This window comes from Diabrotica virgifera, chromosome 6, assembly GCF_917563875.1.
Source record: "Diabrotica virgifera virgifera chromosome 6, PGI_DIABVI_V3a".
Classification (NCBI taxonomy): domain Eukaryota; kingdom Metazoa; phylum Arthropoda; class Insecta; order Coleoptera; family Chrysomelidae; genus Diabrotica; species Diabrotica virgifera.
The window spans coordinates 35,871,426-35,894,544 of NC_065448.1; the positions used below are offsets into that span (position 1 = coordinate 35,871,426).

Sequence of the window (23,119 nt, forward strand, 5' to 3'; positions counted from 1 at the left end):
AGTAATATTAAAAAGAAAATAAATAACTCTCCACGAGATACGGATATATTGACGCCACCCGAAATGGAGATCGCTGATCACGCGATCATCAGGTATATCCAAAGTATCTACTTTAAAAAAGAGATTCTTGAATTGAAAAATGCTAAACTCGTGACCAATAAAGCCATTCGTAAACTCAACCCCTTCCTACAACATAATGATGGGCTGATTCGTGTGGGAGGACGTCTCCGACACGCCCCCATATCGTATAATCAAAAACACCCCATTCTACTTCCTTCTAAATGTCGAGTTGTAGAACTAATCTTGACTCAAGCTCATCATAAGTTATTACATTCAGGCGCGCAAACAGTACTTTCGTATGTCAAAATGAAGTACTGGCCAATTGACGGATTAAGACAGATTAAACGCTTAATTCGTAAGTGTGTAAACTGTTTCCGATTCATGACACCCAATTCTGTTCAACAGATGGCAGATATGCATCCCGATCGTGTACTCCCCACTAGACCCTTCCAAGTCGTCTCAGTGGACTATGGGGGGTTCTTCTTAATTAAGTCCTCACATTTGAGGAAGGCACCGCTTTACAAAGCATACGTAGCCTATTTCATTTGCATGAGCACTAAATGTGTTCATATCGAACTCGTCACAGGATTAAGCGCAGAAGCCTATATTCTTACTCTGAAAAGGTTTATTGCCAGAAGATCCACGCCCAGTATTATTTGGAGCGACAATGCCACAAATTTCCATGGGGCAAAAAATGAAATGCGCGAATTCTATGATTTTTTCTTAAATCAAAATAATTCGGAACAGATTAAGGAATTCTGTACTCAAAACTCCATAACTTTCAAGATGGGTGTTCCCCGCAACCCCCATCAATTCGGCCTCCATGAGGTAGGAATAAAGAGTGTGAAGTATCACCTCTATCGAATTATAGGAAATTCCCACTTCACCTTTGAAGTGTTTAACACAGTATTATGCCAAATCGAGGCTATTCTAAATTCGAGACCCATCACTAGGATGTCGTCTGACGCCAATGACTTCGCTTTCCTATCTCCAGCTCACTTCTTAGTTCAAAGAAGTTTAACCGCGCCCCCTGAACCAAGTGTTTCAGAGATACCTGAAAATAGGTTGAATCTTTTTCAGCGTATTAGTAAAATTCAACAGCAATTTTGGAAATTGTGGAAAAAAGACTATCTTTGCCTCCTGCAGCAAAGAAATAAATGGACCGACCCTACTGACCCTGTCAAGATCGGGGATTTGGTTCTGTTGAAGGAGGATGGTACTCCTCCACTCTTATGGCCAACTGCCAGGGTAATAGATGTATTGCCTGGTAAGGATGGTCTAGTTCGTACTGTCAAGATTCACACTACTCACGGTGATTTTCTTCGTGGTATTACGAAAATCGCTGTGATTCCCCTGGAAGATTAAAATCTATCCCTAGGGGGAAAACTTATCGTTTTCCTCCATTTTATCGTTGTTACCCCTTGTGTATATAAACTCTAATTTCTTCAAACATTTCTTATCGTTGTGCACATCTTTGCCAATCCCCTCTCTTCGAGGTGATATAGGCCATCTCTCTCGCCTGTCGCCCCCGGCAATATGTACAATAAATATATTATACACGGCTCACTAAAATAATTAGTTACGCCCCTGTACTACTGATTACTTAAAATTCAAGTAGTATTTATGTAACCTTTCTGGAAACTCCAGGTTATTGTTGAGACTCGCATTTGAACCCCTCGCCGGGGCAGATCGTCAAAAGCTTCCTAACGAGAATCATCTCTAATCTATCGACGCTCCCGCTATTCGTAAAAAGGCCGCATTTTACCGGCTTTTTTTGCTATCGTTTTATACCGCTCAGATAATTCAATCTGCTCAGTATTATCGACGATGATTTATTTAGCGTATTAGTGAGTGCCTTACAAATGAACCAAATGGATTATGGAATTCAATCAGAGCTCTGATGTGACACGTCATCAAGGAATAAAACTGTAAGTACTCTACATGTATGTGAACATAACTTATTAGTCGTGATACTGTATGCATTTTGAACCATATACCTCTCGTAGCAAATATTCTTTGTGCCATTTATGCAGATAATACTTTAAATTACATATGAAAAATCGTTATCTACTCTTAACCAGCTTACCTATGGGAATATACTCTATAACCGTACAATAAGTATAGGTTACTATTGTTAAGGATACTTTACGTATTGCCTAAACAGTCTTCTACTTTAAAATAATATATGTCTGAATTGGCGATATAAATGAGTCAGATTAAATAAATTATTAGAAGAATTTTTTTACTAAGCAACAACATTTTTGTTTAATTCATTAATATTTTTTGTATTTTAACAACGACACCCGATTTGGGCGTCAAAACGTTAATAAAATCATTTTTTTAGCAAAATTGTGGCTTATTTCCCATCAAAACTAGTTAATTATAAAAATGCCACAAGAAAATAGCTTCAGAACAACATTAAGTCAGTTTGTGTTGTGGCTTGGTTCAAAACGTATGGTTAAGGAAGTTTTTTAATGGGTTCCTGAATTTATATTGATTTGTGTTACTTATATTCTAAATCAATTTGGATGATCAAACTGGGCCTTCTGGTTTGCAAGGGCGGCGTAGAAGATTTAAAAATGTATTTGAAAAACAAAAAAAACTTTCTGAAAGTACCTGACTTATGTGACCTGGTTTATTTGGAGACAGATACATTAAGCTGCAGTTCGGAAAGTGGTAAAGATGAAGAAACAATGGAGGCAATAACATCGGAGTTGCTAAAAGAATCAGATGTTTCAGCATTGGTAAATGATCCACATCAAGTAAAAAAAAAACAAAATAATGTGATGAAGGCATAATGCAAAAGAATAAATACACAAAAAGGCAACAACTACTGGTACAGGTACGTGGAGAAGGCAAAACAATTGAATTTTTTAATATGTTTGTCACTGATAATTTTTGCAAAGTGTTTTAGACAAGACTAATAAGTATGCTGTAGAAATCCTAACCTTCAGAACTCATGTGAAAGATATCATATCACGAATTTAAAAAACGTAACTTTACCTGAATTTAATTTTTTTTATAATTGTTTATTCATACTGAAACATTTCAAATTCCACGATTAACAGATTACTGGAACAGGTGCGGGAGCACGCCAAATAGAATTCTATTTTAGTGACGTCACGTTGCCTAGCAACCGTCGACTCTCCCATTATGAAATTCTATTTTGTGACGTCAGCAAAATAGAATTCTATTTGGCGTGCTCTGGGCCCTGATCTATTATTTAACGGTGCCGCCCAAAATCCCTACAGCCAAAATCCCGATGGCCAAAACACCGACACGCCAGAATCCCGACAGGCCAAAATCCCGACATGCAACAATCCTCGCATAAGTAAAAATTCCGACTTTTGTTTAATACTTTTAATACAAAATACTTTTGTTTAATAACAAAAAATAAAAAACAGGTGGCCATAAACCAAAAATAAGAAATAAATGTAATTATATGTTAAAAAGAAATTCATCAAACCTGTCGGGATTTTGGCTGTCGGGATTTTGGGGTAGACCCATTATTTAATATACCACATTTCAGAAGGTGTCGAAAATTAGATTTCATCTTATCTTAAGATGTCTTCACTTTACCACCTTAGATCCAAGTGTAATGGATTGGCTTCATAAAATAAGATCAATTGTGGGCTATTTTAATAGCAAAATGGACTAAATATACTACCCAGACAGATAACTATCTTTGATGAAGCGATGATTCTATAGTAGCGTGGCAGATTTATTTAAGATACGGGATAACCCCATTAACAGTTAAATTACAATACAACATCAGTTAGGCTTCAAAACATAAATTACCTATAGTGTAGAAACAATAACAAAAGTTACATTTAAAAAGTTCACTACATACTAAAAACATACAAAATATAATAAGAACAAAATTCAACAATACCATATATATATATATATATATATATATATATATATATATATATATATATATATATATATATATATATACAGAACTGGATTCGAAATCAGTATATATATACAGTCGGAAAAATGAAAGAATACCCATGAACGAACATATAAAACACGCTGTATTTTCCTGTCACCGTATCACAAAGAAAATTGTCCAGTGGAAATACATGTAACAATAATTGTTACATGTACTTGCGCTGGCCAATTTTTTGTGTGACACGGTGACAGGAAAATACAGCGTGTTTTATATGTTCGTTCATGGGTATTCTTTCATTTTTCCTACTGTATATCACAAAGCATATCACAAAGCAAGATATCTTTTGAACCGAGATAAAGTTTTAAATTGAAAATATCATAATCAAATTCATTTAATAGCCCCATGTATCTATCCAATGGGCTATGAATGGCATACGTTGTTCTGTGGAAAGGAATGTTGAAAACATTGTGGTAACGTAGACCTTGGTTTGGAACATTAAAGTTAATCTGATTTAACAGGTTTGGACAATCAATAAACCCATGTATGATCTTAATCTTATATATAAATATAGCACCTGATATATCACGACGGTTCTTAAGTGGGGGTAAAGATAATTGTTGTTCAATATAGGAATAATCATGATTTCTAATGGCAGTGTGAACATGGTAAGCACAATATCTCAAAAATCTATGCTGGACTCTTTCCAATGTATCAATATTATTCTGAAAATAGGGTGACCAAACAACTGAGCAGTATTCTAAAATAGATCTAACTAAACAACAATACACTAACCTAGTTGAATTAATGGAGAAGTACTTGCAATTCCTAGTAACAAAACCAAGAAGTTTAGATGCCTTTATTGAAATAGTGTTTATGTGGTCACAGAAAGTAAGTTTCTCATCGAAAATAACACCCAAATCCTGAATAGAAGAAACATAATTCAATGGCATATTGTTAATAGTATAACTTGTTTCGATTCTATTGACTTTACGAGAAAACCTTATAAAACAACATTTTTTTATATTCAAGTGAAGTTTGTTCTGGTTGCACCAATCTTGTAATCTGTCTAAGTCATCTTGCAACAGAGCTTGGTCTTTTAGGCTATCTATAACTTTCCAGAATTTCAAGTCATCTGCCAACATTAGACATTTGCTATTTAGGAAACAGGAAGTGATGTCGTTAACAAAGATATTAAAAAGAAGTGGAGAAGTGTGGCCACCTTGAGGAACTCCAGATGTTACTGAAATACTGTCAGACAGATGACAACCTATCTTGACTCTTTGGCTTCTACCATATGTCGAGTTTTTAATCCATTCAACAAACGTGTCATGAAAGCCTGCCTACATTAATTAATTTGTCCAATAGTATTTGATGATCAACACGATCAAATGCCCTGGAAAAATCTGTGTATATAGAATCTACCTGTTTACGGTTTTCCATTTGAGATAATATATCAGAATGATAACAAACCAAGTTGGTTGCAGTGGATCTTTTGCTATAATATCCATGTTGAGATTGAGATATTAGGCCTTTACAGAACCAAAAAAGTTGCTTTGCTATAAGACAATCGAAGAGCTTAGGGATTGCAGATTGTATACATATACTACGATAATTTTCAATGTTGTCTTTCTGACCATTTTTAAATATAGGAACAATATATCTTCTTTCCATGAAGAAGGAAACGTAGAGGTTTCCAGAGATCTGTTAAACAACATAACAAGCGGCAATACAAGGGTACAGAAACACTTTTTTAATAAATAATTAGGCACTCCATCTGGGCCAGCAGTAAGCTTATTGGGCAGTTCACATATGCCATTAAAAATATCGGTTGTGGTAATCTTCGAAGGACAAATATTAGTACTAACGTTGCTGTTTAATAGTTGGATAGGTACGTAAAGGTTATTGCTATTAGGTGAATACACAGTTTGGAAGAAGTTCATAAATAAATTAGCTATTTCTTGACCATTTGTTGCTAATTGGGCTTGATAAAATAATGAGTTAGGTAAGCTGTGATTAGATCGCTTATCGTTTATATACTTCCAAAATGATTTTGGATCATTTTTTATGCCAGCATCTATTCCTTTGATATAGTTGTTGAAACAAATTTCAGATAGTTGTTTACATTCAGCTCTTAGGTGGGAAAATCTAATTTAATCAGATTGCAATTTAAACAATATATAAAAAAATAGATGCCATAAGTATACAGTGATGAGCGCGCTAATAACCGGCAAAATAACAAAAGATGGAAAACATATTAAGTTGAGAGATAAAGAGAAATGAAACTTGTAAAGTTGGGAAATTTAGCGATAAAAACCTATAAATTTACATTCTATTTATTGTTTCCCACCTTTAGATGTATCGGACGAGTTTGGCAACTGCCACTGTGACAATTTTAGTTAACATACTCATCTGATACGCCTAAAGGTGAGAAACAATAAATATAATGCAAATTTATAGGTTTTTATCGCTAAATTTCCCACCTCTAAAAGTTTCATTTCTTTGTATCTCACCATCATATTTGTAAACATTAACCTGAGACTAGTCTCAGTCTTCTGGCATAGATAGACGACTGGAGATTAGATGTCGAGATCATAAATAAGCATGTCCACTAGTGACAAGAGCAGTCTCAGCGACAACGCACAACTTATATCCGAGAGTTCTCTCAGACTTATATTACATTTGTGCGTGTAGTCTCGAGACTGCTCTTAGTTTCGGCCATCGTCAGAGGGTTAAACAAAGAAAAGTAACAACTTACCCTTTTGATCAATTGTGTCTTGGTGTCACTTGTAGCTATAGGACTTGCCGTTGTTTGTCCTGGTGGACTTGTGTTGTTATTATGGACAGTTGCCTTCGGCGATGAATTATGATTCATCTTCGGACCGTTCACTTCTGTTTGTGGTTTCTTTTCTATTATTTTTCCAATACTATCTAAATCAGAATCTATTTTCTTGGTTAACTTATCGTTGGAGGCTGGAAGAACTGTCTCACTATCTTCGAAATCATCGTCATCGTTGAACCACATTTCTTCTTCTTCATCCATTTGTCTTTGGTCCCTGCGGTAACGAGTATTTCGTAATATGGAGGGTACACTGGAAACAAACACAGCATTATGTAATGATACACACAATGGGAAAAAATTGATAAGATAACAAGTAAATAAAATGAAAATGATTAACAGTATTTATGTTTATATACTTTATAAACTATTGGTGTGGCAACGTGGTGTTTAATAAACTCGCATTTCGCCTCCATTGTTTCCTAAAGTTCCGTGAGTGCAGCGAATTTTCATTAGTACCTAATTACACGAGAGCTCAAAAATTACCGATTTGTATCCCGAGTAACACTTTGGCAGCTTTAATTTCTTGACCCGAAGGGGAGGGAAATTATGTCAAATTGTCATGAGGGCAAAACAAGTCAGTAACTTTTAAAAGCTCGAGTGTAATTCGGTAAGATTACATGAATACAAATGTCTCTTTAACCCCTTCGGTACGGTGATACACCCGTGTGCATCATGCTTGACTGTCCGCTCAGTACGGTGATGCACACGGGTGCATCATGAGTTTTCGTTCGCCATATGCGGCGGGCCACCATCTGAATCATATTTCAGGTATTTTTGTTCCGTCCGAATTACCTTATTCAAATCTAAAAGTGGGGAAACCACGCCCAAAAGTGGGTGATGTCCAGAAGGAGATTAGATTTAGTTAATTTGATTGGTGATAAAGTGATAAGGTTGTTTGGATGTTTGACTGATGGGATTGTGTGGGAGGTGAAGTCACTGTGCTGCTGTTTACAACTTACCTTACTATCCCTTGGAAGATAATTCGGATGGAATTTCTCAGATTATGAGACTGGGGCGATACCAAGCACAAAATAATCTGGGGAATTCCATCCGAGTTATCTTATTTATCTTTTTTAATAGTGTTATTAGTGTTATTATTCCATTAACTTTAATTAGTTGTAGTGTGATACTGTATTTTAACCGACCGCGCGAAGCCAACCGGTAACCGCTCGAATCCGTGTATAGGAGCCGACTTGCTGAATGACGATCCGGCACGAAGAGGTGAAATCATTTTAATTAAAATTTTATTGGCATCTTCGCCTGAATATTTGCTAAACCTGTTCACGCTGTTCTCTTTGAAAAGTTGTAAAACATTAATTGTCATTAATATCACTGAATGTACTTTTGCGTAGCAACGAATGGCATCTAACATAATACTTGACGACGGGAAATTATCGAAAAAAATTATCAACATTAATAGCACAAGACAGTGAGAATAAATTGACAATAATGTGACAACTTTTCGAAATCTTGTTGCCTGGCAATAGGCACGAGAGCCCGCAGGGCTCGAGTGACTATTGATGAATGGAAACAAGTTTTAAAGAACTTGAAGAAGTAAACAAAACTATAACCAAGATGGAATTATATGAAAAGAGGTTAGTAACCTCTTTTAGCTGGCTTCTTCTACACACCAAAAAAACTATAGTTCATACCAAACCCTTCTTTCAGTGAGTCATAGATTATCAAGTTCTCTCTAACGCATTAAGTTGGAGGTGGTTGGCAATTACAATACTCTAAATAGATAACCAATCAATGATGCAAATAAAGATAATTAGGCACAAAAGTAATCGATGGTGACGATACTTTCACACCCGTGTCAACGGGTAAAATGACAATTGTAATTTTAGGTATTTTTCAACAACGTAAATATAAATATTTTGTCAATATTTTAAATATTAATATTCTGGCAAATATTTGTAAAAATATTGATATTTATATAAATATAAAATTTGTGACAACTGTCAGATTTAGCTAAAATGTGATGCAATCTTTTAGCTAAAATGTGATGAAAATTTACTAATCTTCATAAAGAACATATTAACTACAGCCAAATCTCATGCCACTGCAAAATCAATCACACTATTTCCTTCACCATTTCTTATTTCCATTCAGCAACTTTCATGAACTCTGTCTATTCCCACCCTCTCTCTACCAATATGTATGTATACAACATGTTTGACAAAAATCTCAAGGTCCATTTTCAAGTCACCTCCAATAAAACACTTTTCCTCTACAGGAATCTCGAGCATCTCACAATCAAGGGCACCCATATTCTTCCTTTTCCTGTTTTTCATACCCTACCTGTGGGGCGTATAATTCTCGAATTTTTGCATTAACATGAACCGAATAAACAGATAGCAATTATGTGGTAAGCTCAATGGTTTCAGAAAAATGCGTGCTACAACTAGATAACTAGAGTTAGCTAGTTGTAGCATTCAGTGTATGTCGTATTCACGATTATTTCGATTAAACAATAACTTGATAACTTATCTTGTCAAGTTGTCAAAGTAAGCACTGAATATTTGGGGCATTTGAGTTTTATCAACTTTCGTCAATAATAAATAAATACTTAACCCGTTTGGAGTGAGTTATCAAGTTTTTACACATTATGGAGCCAAATAAAATACATCTTGAGAACTAGTTATCTCAAAAACGTCAATTTTGGAGTTATCAAGTTATACTAGTACTAAGGCGACGATATGATGTTCACATTGATATCTCCTGTATTTAGTTATGACTTCTGGTTGCCCTCACTAGATGTTCCTTCCACTCTTCATTCAAAGTAATACCTTGACTAATTTCGGCCATGACTGTTCGCACTACTGTATATTAACTTGCATCCATCTCCAAGATGCATCCGTTTTTTACGTTTCCAACGAGTTTCTTGCACACAAAGTACACCAATTAACATCGGCTGTTATGGTTCTTTTCTTGAGCATTTTTCAGTGCATCACAGTTTTTCAATTTCTCTCTAACGCATTAAATTGTATGTGACAGAAAAAAGCGCACGTCGCTGATTACATTTCGTCGGTGACATTTATAACATTTAATCTAGTTGTCAATAGATGGCGCTAATAATATAATATTAAATAATATTATATAAAAAAATTTAATCTGTACAATTTATAAGACTATACAAATCAAAGAAAATACCATTTTATAAATGCAATAAACAAAATTGATTTGTTTTTATACCAAATTGCAAATAAAATGTGACAACTGTCAGATTTAACTAAAATGTCATGTTAGAATAAATGTCATAAATGTGTATTTATCACGGACTAACCTTTTTTTCTATCATTTGTGACGCACTGAAAAATGCTCGTGAAAAGAACCATAATGAGGTGCTTATAAAATTATACAAGCCATCACCGTACCTCAGAAGGCACTTAAAGCCGTCGGTCACTGGCCTAATGTGCATCGACGCTACTAGTTACCTGAAACCTGAAACAGCGTTAAAGATGCAATTGGTGTCAGAACAATCCAAAAGGATTTCAACGGCAACAATGATCTATCTATATATTCAATAGAGAGAATTTCTGCATGTCATCACTAAATTTACTTAATGTTATGATTGATAACAGAGTTAAATAAAAAAAAACTATGAAAAATATTATACTCACCCATCTAAACTATTTCGGTCCCTATCTTTCAGTTTGTCTTGGTGTTGATCGTAGCGCAACTTTAGAGACTTAAAAGTCTGTACGTAGCAAATGTCGTCCAGACATTTCGCATAATTTTCCACCACATGCGAGCACAGCGTCTTAATATCCTCTACCTTGATAAACTCGAACATTTCGATAATAGCTGAGTCCAGTAGGTTGTATCGGCCATTATTTCTAACAAAAGCATCAACTACCGGTGCAAAGAGGTTGCCCTTTATGATATAACGATTATAAAATTCATCCTTAAGCGCTATTAACTTACGCATAAATCTTAGAGCACACAGAACGAGAAACTTGTGTCTCGATTTCATTAGAACTAGTATACGACGAAGTAGATCTTTGTTTAGTATACAGTTTTTTATGTGGTAGGTGTGATGTTCAACACAGAAAGAAAGAAGTTCTAAAATTAGACCCAATAGTTGAACACTTCTGTAATCTTCTTTTTGAGGTTTGTCTTGGATGGTATTCTCTAAAAGTGGAGCTGTAAAAAGATAAAACATATATAAATACATCTTATTTTGAATACTGTAAATGTAAAGCATTATTTAATTTATATTAAAAATTGTAACACAAAAAAATCTAAAAGAACTGAGGTATCAAAGTTCATATGAAGTTCAAAAGAACGGGATTGAATATTATTTTATTAATTAATCGTGGACTTATTATACGAGTTAAGTTGAAATCATCTGAAATTTTCTGAGGCTTTGTCCACACTGGCAGGACCTCGATTTTTGACCCTTTGCTTTGTTATCGATCATTCGCTATCTGTACACTAAACAGATACGAAGCGAATACGTTCGATAACGAAGCGAATAGAATAGAATAGAATAGAAAAAAGCTTTATTCTCAGGATTCACAAGTTACATACAAATATAAATTGTCAATAGAGAGAATGGTGTCAATTACAATTTATAATGGTTGCTGTAACAACCTACACTTAACAGAAAAGTAATCTATATAAATAAAAATGAATGTTTGTATGTATGTATGTTCCGTATAGACTCACAAACTATGCATTTGATCGTATGATGACCTTAATCAAAGTTGTTGTGCATAAACCCGGGATGGTTTCTGAAGTGGTACAGTCTACCTAAGTGAAAAGGGGGCTTGCCACCCCGAAAATTTTTTAAATTTTTTTGGCCAAATTTTTTTTTCTTAATTTTATACGATGTAGTACCAAAATATACATACAATCCTAAATTTTCACTTTTTTATCTTCAACCGTTATTTTTTATAGCCATTTAAATATTTAACATCTATATATATATATATATATATATATATATATATATATATATATATATATATATATATATATATATATATGATGTTGGATAATCGAGTACAAATATAAAAATAAATAAGCAAAATCATTGGCTAATACTCGTAAAGTGAATGTGAATTTAGTTGGAAATATATAAAATGATGAAGGGTCATCATTCCATACATTTCTGTGCAACTATATACACCGGTGTTTCGGCCTATTTGGGCTTCGTCAGCAAGTTAAAAAAGTTATAATCCTTTTACAAGTTAACAAACAACTTTTTTAACTCAGTATAGTGTAGCAAGTTAAAAAAGTTGTTTGTTAACTTGTAAAAGGATTATAACTTTTTTAACTTGCTACACTATACTGACGAAGCCCAAATAGGCCGAAACACCGGTGTATATAGTTGCACAGAAATGTATGGAATGATGACCCTTCATCATTTTATATATTTCCAACTAAATTCACATTCACTTTACGAGTATTAGCCAATGATTTTGCTTATTTATTTATTTATATATATATATATATATATATATATATATATATATATATATATATATATATATATTTATGCACAGATATCAAAGTGAGGTCCTGACATTACGCGCACTTAGTGAGGACCGGTAGAAAACGTAGACATAATCGTTTCAACTCTTCATAGTGACCTTGACAAGTAAATAGCAATTAAAAAATGACGAGTATACACAAAAAAAATTACGTATATGTGCCCCGTATTGTTCAAGTATATTGCCACCCAAGTGAGGCCATTATACGCAGCTATTAAAGTGAGACTGTATATACTTTTTCGTTATGCGCACAAAGTGAGGACAACTTTACGTGTATATTTCCTTACAGCTCATCAAGTGAGGACCATACAGTGTTGTCGATAAATATGAGATTAATCGTTTCTACTGCCTTTTTCTGTATAACACAGTAAGAATTATTATTGTTTCGATGTTTCAGTCACTTGTAGTTATAAGAAGGATGTGGACTCTTTGTTCTTGCTCGTACTGTTTGTTAATTTTATAACATTTTAGTACCTCAGCATTAAATCACGGTAGCCTTATCGGAGACTAGCGTTAATAAAGAAATAGTTTTATATTTTTTAATAATTTACGTTAAAGATGGATAGGAAAGCAAGAATTTTGAAAATAGCGTTAGTTGAGAACAATAATAATCAAAATGGAGGATACAGTGATAGTTCAGTTATGTGAAATTTATATTGAACTTAACATATAAATATAAAAGCCCGACTTTTGATCTAAGGGGAACACAGTTTTTACGGTACATACATATCTGTCATTTGTCAACCCCTCCCTTCCATTTCCCCCACCCCTTATTTTTAAATAGGGAAGAGGGGCGTGTGCTAGCTCATTTGAAAGGATATTCAATTCTCTATCCAGTATTATTAACATTGACATAATTATCTATACAGAGTGTATTTTAGTATAGGTACTGTTGCCCCTGTCGATTTTCATTTTGAAACGACAATTTTCCAACCTTAATTTTAGTATACAAGATGATTTACTTAATTTAATTAAACTTAATGTACTTTTTTACTGACTTAATTTTACAGTTATTCCACTAGATGGCAAATACAGTGAATATGTGCATATGTTTTATTTCGAATAATCATTTTAAAATAGTTTTAGTTTTTTATTTTCTCTGAAAATTGTTGCAAGCTTCTTGTTCTTATACCTAAAATCATGTCACTACAAATTTATACGAGACTACATATTAAGAGTATAGAAAGTATTATAATATATGACATACATGCTTTTTCCATTTATTGAAGATATTTCACCTTATCCTGAAACAGTGCCGGTTTAACCTAACTTCGGGCCCTGGGCGCTGAATATTTAGGGGCCCCCTTAATTGATATTCGTTGTCAGTTTTTTAACAAGGAACACATGTATTTATTGTAAAATCCATACTTTTTTAAACCAAACAAGAAGAATAGGAAACGTAAAAAATATTCCAAAAAATACGTTTAAAAATATATAAAAAAAAAACAGAAATTTACACAAAACAACACATGACGAACAAAATAATATATTCTAAAAAATACATACTTACGACAAAAATTAGATCATTTTTTTTGACTAGGCATTAGCAATCTGTCATAATATAATACTATCACAATTCAGTTGCTCCAGGTCTTCATTTTCTATAATAAAATATAGATAAGCGTCTGGATTTTCCTGAGCCTAATTTGGCATTAAATATATTTTTATTCTTTTTAAAGCCGAAGAAGACCGCTTGCCTGACGCATTAGAAGTTGGTATCGTGAAATAAACTTGCAGTAAAGGTAAAATATTTTGAATTGTTGCCTTTACAATCTTTACATCCTGGATGACACCAAACTTTATAAAGGTTTATTTAACTTTTGGCATAATGGTATATAATGAGTAATTTCATTATGCAAGTTCTCTTTGGTTTCATCAATATCTTTTTTTGGCGTAGAAAACATCTAACAGCTGATGTAACATCTTTGTAGCATTTAATTCTCTTTAAAAGATCTTGAGTTATTATACTGGCTATAACATTAAATACATACATACTTCAATTCCAAATCTTTCTTGTCCCTTTAATTGTTTCACTTTCACCTGCTTCATCGAAAAATGTTTTTCCCTTCTTTGTTCCTTGAGAACAGAGAATATGTTTGTGATATCGTCGTCTTCGTAAAAAATATTTTTGGCTTCTATTCAATTTTGCTTATCATATTTCTTACGTCTCCAACAAATCTCAAAATAGGTGTCGTTAATTCTACTCCAATTGACACAAGTCCACAGGTTCTTCACGTTTACGTTTTGCTTGTTGCATTAACTCGTTCCAAAGTTTTTGTCCAAATCATTGTTAATGTCTGCTAATGAGCTGTCTCAAAGGTATTCATTTTATTCTGCAATGTCTTGGCTTCATTTTTAATTGCTAATTTTTCGTCTCTGATATTGCTTAACTGAAAAAACAGGTTTGATGGATCCCTAGTTTTTAACTAAAGCATTTACAGCGTCAAAAGTTTCTACAAGCTTTGATTTTATTACTTCCAAGGACTCATTGCGAATTTGGTGAGACAAATAGCTAACTGAACCCTTTCATTTATTCGCATTCCGTTGTAAATGCTTAGCCAAGAAGTAATCAAATTTACCTAGTATACAAATTCCTTTACGACGACTCGTTAAATCGTCATTGGATCAATGGAAAGCTAGTTCTTGAGAAGCAAGTAATTTAGCAGTGACAGCAACTCTTCTTAGGAAGTTTATCCAATAGTCAGCTTCGCGTTCTACTTGCTCTTTCAAGGCAGCGTCTGTAACTCCAATTATTGATGATCTTGTTATTAATGTAACCATAAAGTTCAAATTTACTTTCTTCGTGAGATTTGAGCAAACTATTCAAATGTTAACAGTGGGTCCATCCAAAATCAGTTAAACTATTTTTCAACTGAAAATAATTTGTACGGGTAACAATAAACAGCTTTAGTAGCACTTGCGTCGTGTATTAGCCAATCTCTCTTTTCTTTGCCTCCATTGAGTTTTCCTCAAAGTTGCTTTCATTTAATCTTCTATAATAAGCTTTGCCTTCATCTTGACACACTTTTTTACAATTTTCTAAGGAATCACTCTTTTGTTTAAAAGTTCATAGTTTTTATAAAGTCATCTGTCTTAAAATCAGACCATTTCGAAATCGCATGTATTTCGTCGTCGTTTTTTCTATTTTGGAAAATATGTAGATTACTTACTGGTGTTTACATTTTTATTAATAAAAGGAATGGGTCCCTACGGGCCCCTCTGGGGCCCGGGCCCCTGGGCGCCCGCCCCAAGCGCCCAGTGCATGAACCGGCACTGTCCTGAAACAATGCAATGTGACCAAGTGTCCTCAACTAAAAAAATATATCCCACTATTTTGATATTAAATGTATTAGTCCAGAAAGCCACTGCGCATCCGCTAGGAAAACTATTCTAATTCGGATTTTTTGCACAATCTTACTCAAAAAGGACCCCTTTTAACAAATTTGCGTGTTGCCAGGACCAAACGTTGGACAAAAATTTTTTAAACGTTTTTTTTTTGTTTTTTTCCTAAAATATTTTTTTTGCATGGAACAAAATTTTTTTAGGCTTTTTGGATCATTCCAAACAGAAAAGGTCTTTAGTGACTTTTCTCTAAAGTTGATATTTTTTGACATATAAGCGATTAAAAATTGAAAAATTGCGAAATCGGCCTTTTTTAACCCTCAAAAACTATGTGAAAAACTGAAAATTTGAATGTTGCCAAGGTAAGTAGATATTTTTTAAACATCGATTGATGAAATCCCGAAGAGTTTTTTGCAATACAGTATCAAAAACCCCTTTGTTTCTTAATTGCCAATCAAGCGTGCGCGAGACTATTTTCCACCGTTGCATGTGTATGCAGTATGGTGCAAATGAAAGGATTAAATTCGTTATTTCGTAAACCGGCGACTTTAAGGAAAAATCCCGAAACAGGTCGATTTTTATTTTTAAGTTATGATATTGTGACATATATGGTATACTAGTAACGTCATCCATCTGGGCGTGATGACGTAATCGATGATTTTTTTAAATAAGAATAGGGGTCGTGTGCTAGCTCATTTGAAAGGTTCTTCAATTCTCTATTCAGTAATATAAACATTTACATAATTATTTATACAGGGCGTCTAATAATTTAATTTTTTTGTCAATTTGCCAAATGATTTAATTTAATAAAAAATTTTTGCACACCCTTTATAAAAAATTATGTACATGTTTATATTACTGAATAGAGAATTGAAGAACCTTTCAAATGAGCCAGCACGCGACCCGTATTCTCATTTAAAAAATCATCGATTACGTCATCACGATCAGATGGATGACGTCACTAGTATACTATATATGCCACAATATTATAACTTAAAAATAAAAACCGACCTGTTTTGGGATTTTTCCTTAAAGTCACCGGTTTACGAAATAACGAATTTATTCCTTTCATTTGCACCATACTGTATACACATGCAACGGTGGAAAATAGTGTCGCGCACGCTTGATTGGAAATTAAAAACAAAGGGGTTTTTGATATTGTATTGCAAAAAACTCTTCGGGATTTCATCAATCGATGTTTAAAGAATATCTACCTACCTTGACAACATTTAAATTTTCAATTTTTCACATAGTTTTTGAGGGTTAAAAATGGCCGATTTCGCAATTTTTCAATTTTTAATCGCCTATATGTCAAAAACTATCAACTTTAGAGAAAAGTCACTAAAGACCTTTTCTGTTTGGAATGATCCAAAAAACCTAAAAAAAATTTGTTCCATGCCAAAAAAAATTATTTTAGGAAAAAAGCAAAAAAAAACGTTTAAAAAATTTTTGACCAACTTTTGGTCCTGGCAACATGCAAATTTGTTAAAAGGGATCCTTTTTAAGTAAGATTGTGCAAAAAATCCGAATTAGAATATTTTTCCTAGCGGATGCGCAGTGGCTTTCTGGACTATATAGTTTGTACTATAACCCGTATTGAAATAGATTGCAACATGTGTGTGTGGTTGGCATATTGACTGCGAAACCTAAGGCTTCATTCGCCTAATCATATTTACCTTTGATTCTTATAACAATAAATAAAATTGATTAACATTTTATATCAATATTATTAGTGTTTTTAAACAATATCAGTGTGATATATCAGTATGATAAAGTCAAGATAAACAATACTATAACAGAAAGCTTTGAGGTCAAACAAGGACTGCGACAGGGTGATCCATTATCGTCTATAATGTTTAGCATATTACTAGAAAAGGTTATACAGGAAGCAAACATTAATAGAACAGGTCTGATCTACCACAAAAAGCATCAGTGCTTGACATTCGCAGACGATTTGGTAATCTTGGCTAGGAGCAAAATAGAACTTATAGAAACACTCATGAAACTCGAGGAGAGGGCAACAACCAAAGGATTGTATATAAATGAAGCAAAAACAAATTATACGGAATGGACAAATAAGCAATTCGTTCGGGGGCAATACATAACAATGACAACAGCGAAGGGAACACAGTATAAATTCGAAGAAGTTGAGAGATTTGAGTACTTAGGAACTGTCTTCACAAGAGATCCTAACTGTGAAGAAAAAATATAAAAGAGAATTATGTCGGGCAACCGCGCTATATTTGCTTTTAATGGGTTGTTAAGAAGTAAACATATATCACGAAGAGCAAAACTAAGAACTTACAAGACCGTAATAAGGCCGATAGTAACGTATGCTTCTGAAACATGGGTCACAACAAAAAAACATCAAGAGTTGTTATTAGTTTGGGAGAGGAAAATACCGCGCAAAATCTTCGGTGGGAAAAACTTAAATGGACAATGGGTAAGAAGAACAAATAAGGAACTAACTGAGCTCTATCAATATCCTAACATACTAGCAGTAATTAAGGCGCAAAGACTTAGATGGTTGGGCCATGTGCAGAGGATGATTCCATCTAGAATTCCCAGAATGGTACTATCTAGTGCATTGGCAGGGAAAAGACGAAGAGGAAGACGGAGGTCACGATGGAGTAATGAAGTTAGAGAAGATATGAGAAGAATTAACTTAAGGAACTGGGAAACAAAAGCGACTGACAAAAGGGAGTGGAAAAGAATAGTACATCAAGCCATGGGCCTACTAGGCTCGTAGTGCTTACATATTATAATATCAGTTTTCTAATATTATCCAGTTCCATATCCAGTTCCGAATCCAGTGGTTATATTTCTTCCGTATTGTTTAGTTTCGCTTCCAGTGATTGTATTTTTTTTCTTGTATTTTTTTGAAATATTTATTTATTATTCTATTACTATATTTTTTTATTGTGCTCATAATAGATTGCAACATTGTCTACAGACATGAATGCAGTAACAATAAATAAAAAAATCGGAGATCCACACCCCGGATTTGAAATCGAAACCTCTGCTTTACGAATCCGAGATCCGAGGTCTACCCACTAGGTCACTAGACTATCGCTCTTAGACAATATTTTTTCCTGAAACGGGGAACTTTTAAAGCCGGGTCTAGACTATGTAACAAAACATGCTAATAACAAAGTTGTACAACTTTGTTATGTAACTTGTTATAATATAGCATGAGTATCCAGACTATATAACAAAAAACAAAACAACAACATGCGCATAAATTTTGCAGCATTTTAGATGGATAGCTGGTAGGTTAGGTAATATATAAAATTGCGTCATATAAGTATGGAGGATCTCTTCATAGCAACAGCAGCTTGTGTAATATTGTGGAGGCGACACCGGCGTGTTAAATTAATATTTTGGATGTGTCCTTCATTAGCAGCTCGAGCAAAATATAGGTAGTGGTACAGCTCTTTTAGCTGATCTGGAAAGAGATAACATAGACCCATCGACAGGAGACATTAAATGTGATGGCAGTTTTAAAAACTTCTTAAGAATAGAAAGTTCTGATTTTGAATTTCTTATAAATGAAATCGGCCATAAAATAGGCAGGAAAGACATTTCGAGATGCAATTCCAGTAAGAGAAAGATTAACAGTTATATTATTAGCAAAGTATATTTTTTAAACTTTTTACTCATTGTTTCAGAGAGGACGTATAACATTTCTGTAAAATTTAATTCCTCAGTATTATCGTCTTCACCTGTTCATGATTGAGTGTCACTGTCTGTTTGAATTGGTGTAGCTGGAGAAGTAGCGGATGTAGGTGTAGTGGACGGAATAGAAAGGCTCAGATATATTGTATGATTGAGTGCCTGTTTGAGTAGCTGATGAAGCAGTCTGCATCTGTGTAGCGAATGAAGTGAATGTTACAGGTTTTATGTCTGAACACTCTGCTCTGTAGAGAATAGTATTTATGTCAAATTTAGAGTTGATTTGTACCGATTTGCTGTTAAGGTTCCGCGTACTGCTTTTCTTTTGTTGGCTTGAGTTATAGGCGTACGTGCATTAGTTTTAACTACAGTTTCTGTATCTATTTTCACTTCTATTTCAGTCTATTCATCGTGTTTTTTATTTGTTTTTTAAATCAATAAATGTAGCTCATCCCATAGCAATCCCATAATACTCGTTACTTACGAAATAGCTCAATTAAATGAGTAGTCAGTTCTTTCCACAATTTCATCGCGTAAATAACCCTACGTGAACAGAGTAAAGAAAAATCTAGCACAATCACTCCAGAATGAACAAGGCGATATGACTCCAATGGTTGCTGCTCGCGTAGGTACTATGCCAGAGAAATGTTTCAATAACATGTTTTTAGGTGTAGATCAGTCGCGGTGCGGTTTTATAACTTTCTTTGATGTTTACCGACATCTGTTGGATTACATAAAACATGCTATATAACCAGAAAAATGTTATACAACACTGTGTTTTAAAACTTGTTTATTTAAAATTTTGTAACAAGTTACAAAACTTTGTTATTTAACATGATTTGTTACATAGTCTGGACCCGGCTTAACGGTAACTGCTTATAGGTAATACACTACAATTTCTGAATATTTTTTCTGAAATCTATCGAATGGTACCAAACACGACCCCCACGGAGGTGGGGGGTGGGTTACTTTAAAATCTTAAATAGGAACTCCTTTTTTTTATTTCAGATTTGGATTCTTTGCGTAAAAATAAGCAACTTTTATTCGAAAGGTTTTTTCTAAATACGGATAGGTGGCGCTATAATCGGAGAAAACGGGTGTTGGAAATGGAAAATTAAATTAAAATATGGAAAGTCCCCACTAAAATAGAAAATTTTACTTAACTTTTTTGGTTTTAGAACCTAATAATCACAACCCAATAGGTCCCCAAAGCGCTCGAGTGACTGCACATTTAGCATACTTTGCTCCCCTACTATATGTATTATAAATATGCGAAGTACTATATAATTATTAACCCAAACAACCATAATTCAACTTTTATTTACTAATAAAGAACTGGACGAAAGTGTCACATCAGCTTTTATGAAACACATGAATATTTACATAAAAAGGTAAGTAATCTGCTTGAAATCGATATTCCCAAAATCATCTAAAAATTGTTTATACTTGAGTACTTTGAGACTCTTGTATGAAATGTGAATACCGAAATACGATTAGGAATCTCCATTATGTAATTTTTAAATAATACATAATTCTTAGGAAATGAAAGGTATTATACAAACGTGTTAAAAAATACTACCTACTGAAATTTTTTGATGGCAATAAATGATGAATTGGTTTATCGAATTTATTTTTAAGGTGATACAGTAGCGATCAACAGGTAGCCAAAACGCGTTCCAAGATTGAGGCTGTAATTTTGAATATTTTTTCGAGATATTTGGCACACGTATTTGTAATATAATAAAGAATGGCGGTACAGAGCCCAATTTGAAAAATATATTAATATGTGGAAATTACTCTGTAAATAAATACAATATTAAAAAAACGAGTCTGTACCGCCATTAAGAAGAACAAAAAAAATACACTTTCTTCAAATAAACTTTTTTATCAGATGCCTAGATTTTGTGTTATTTTGGAACTACTAATGAAATAAAAAATTTTAGTAGTTCCAAAATGACACAAAATCTAGGCATCGGATAAAAAAGTTTATTTGAAGAAAGTGTATTTTTTTGTTCTTCTTAGTGGCGGTACAGGCTCGTTTTTTTAATATTGTATTTAATTACAGAGTAATTTCCACATATTAATATATTTTTTAAATTGGGCTCTGTACCGCCATTCTTTATTATATTACGAATACGTGTGCCACATATCTCAAAAAAATATTCAAAATTACAGCCGCAATCTTGGAACGCGTTTTCGCTACCTGTTGATCTCTACTGTTTCCTCTTAAGTAAAATATGTCATTTGGATATTTTTTTAAACTCGATAGATCCTAGGGACATGTCGGTAGATCGGTAGGATCATCACTTTTGGGAGTTTTGGGAATATCCCAATTGACAACGCAATATACACCGACGCCGTCTACAACGAGCGACGAATCAGATATGCCAGATTGGGGTACTTTCGAACATTTTTAGGGTAATTTGAAAGCACATGGGAAAATTTTTATAGGTTGAATTGGTTGGGGAATTTTTCGGGAGGAAAATTGAGCAAACTGAATTGCAATATAAATGTAATGTAACATATAACATTATATTAACATTATCTATCGAGTATTTGCTTCTGATTAAAAAAACCGAAAAATGGTTTTTGGAACAACCGCTTTTTTTGACCAGTTATAACCGCCAGGTTAAACCGTAAGTAAAAAACCGGTATAACCGAAAACCGGTTTTTTGTTCAACAACCGCCATCCCTACCTTGGTTGTTACAAATACAGTTCGCTGGAATAAGTTTTACCCCCCTTATTAACTTATTTATTTTTAGCACATAAGAAAAACGCTCGGATAGGTCGATTTTTAAAATAATCATAGTATATTATAGCGTCAATGTTTCGAACTTTACGCGATCCCTCTTCTTCAGGTGATAGGCACAACTTTGATTTTTTTAAATAGGAAAGTAAGTACATCATGTGACACCTCATTTAAAGGTTTTTTTCTACAACCGTGTTAAAAATGCAATTTTTAGAACTCCATACGTGCGTTAAAAATGCTACTTTAAGGCAGGGCCGGTTTAAGGGTTCTGAGCGCCCCTGGCAAAATAAAATTTGGCGCTCCTTCATATAAGAATATACAAATTTAATACAAATATAAAAAAATAGGAAAAAATCAAAATTTTACCATAAAGAACTATGTAAAAATATATTTATTTAAAAAATAGTAGGATAGTTATTACTTATAACTTATCCAACATAAGGCATAGCATAGCGAGCACATTCAAGCGACGAAGAAGCGAGGTAAAAGATAAATGCACATTATCACCAACCAGTAAAAAATGTGTATAAATAACTATTTAGATGGAAAATAAGCCACAATTAAATTGAAAAAAATAATTTTATTATCGTTTCGACGCCCAAATCGGGTGTCGTTGTCAAAATACAAAATACTACTAAATTAAACAAAAATGTTGTTGCTTAGTAAAAAATTCGTCTAATAATTTATTTAATCTGACTCATTTATAGCATTTAATGTGTATAAATCTTCTACAAGACCAAAAAACATGTTGATTGTGCGCAAGATATAGCTGCATCCCCAATAACTAAATTGAGGGAGTGGCATCCACTTAGCATAAAATAGCATGCGGATATTCTTTGCAAACGCGAGCTTGTACATCTTTATTTTTTCTCTTCCTTTTAGAGCCGTTGTGATATCCTTGGCCTTACAATCATCTATGCAAACTCAAATAAAATCATTCATTTTTTTTTATTATCTCATGCGCTTTTTATTATCTCTATGACTCGATACCTATAGAACCAAACTATGGTTTTAGGTATCGAGTTACTAGGACAAACAATATGCTGCATACTAAAATTAA

The 23,119-nt window shown here is 33.6% G+C and overlaps 1 protein-coding gene across 1 annotated transcript in view; it reads right to left on the bottom strand.

Moving 5' to 3' along the window:
• LOC114332310 (serine/threonine-protein phosphatase 4 regulatory subunit 3) overlaps positions 1-23,119 on the bottom strand; it is a 104,864-nt gene that overhangs the window by 34,035 nt on the left and 47,710 nt on the right. The window contains exons 4-5 of the mRNA XM_028282092.2: positions 10,421-10,943; positions 6,714-7,047 (exon numbers count right to left, since the gene is read on the bottom strand). Coding sequence (XP_028137893.1) covers positions 6,714-7,047; positions 10,421-10,943 — 857 coding nt within the window. The remainder of the gene's footprint in view (positions 1-6,713; positions 7,048-10,420; positions 10,944-23,119) is intronic.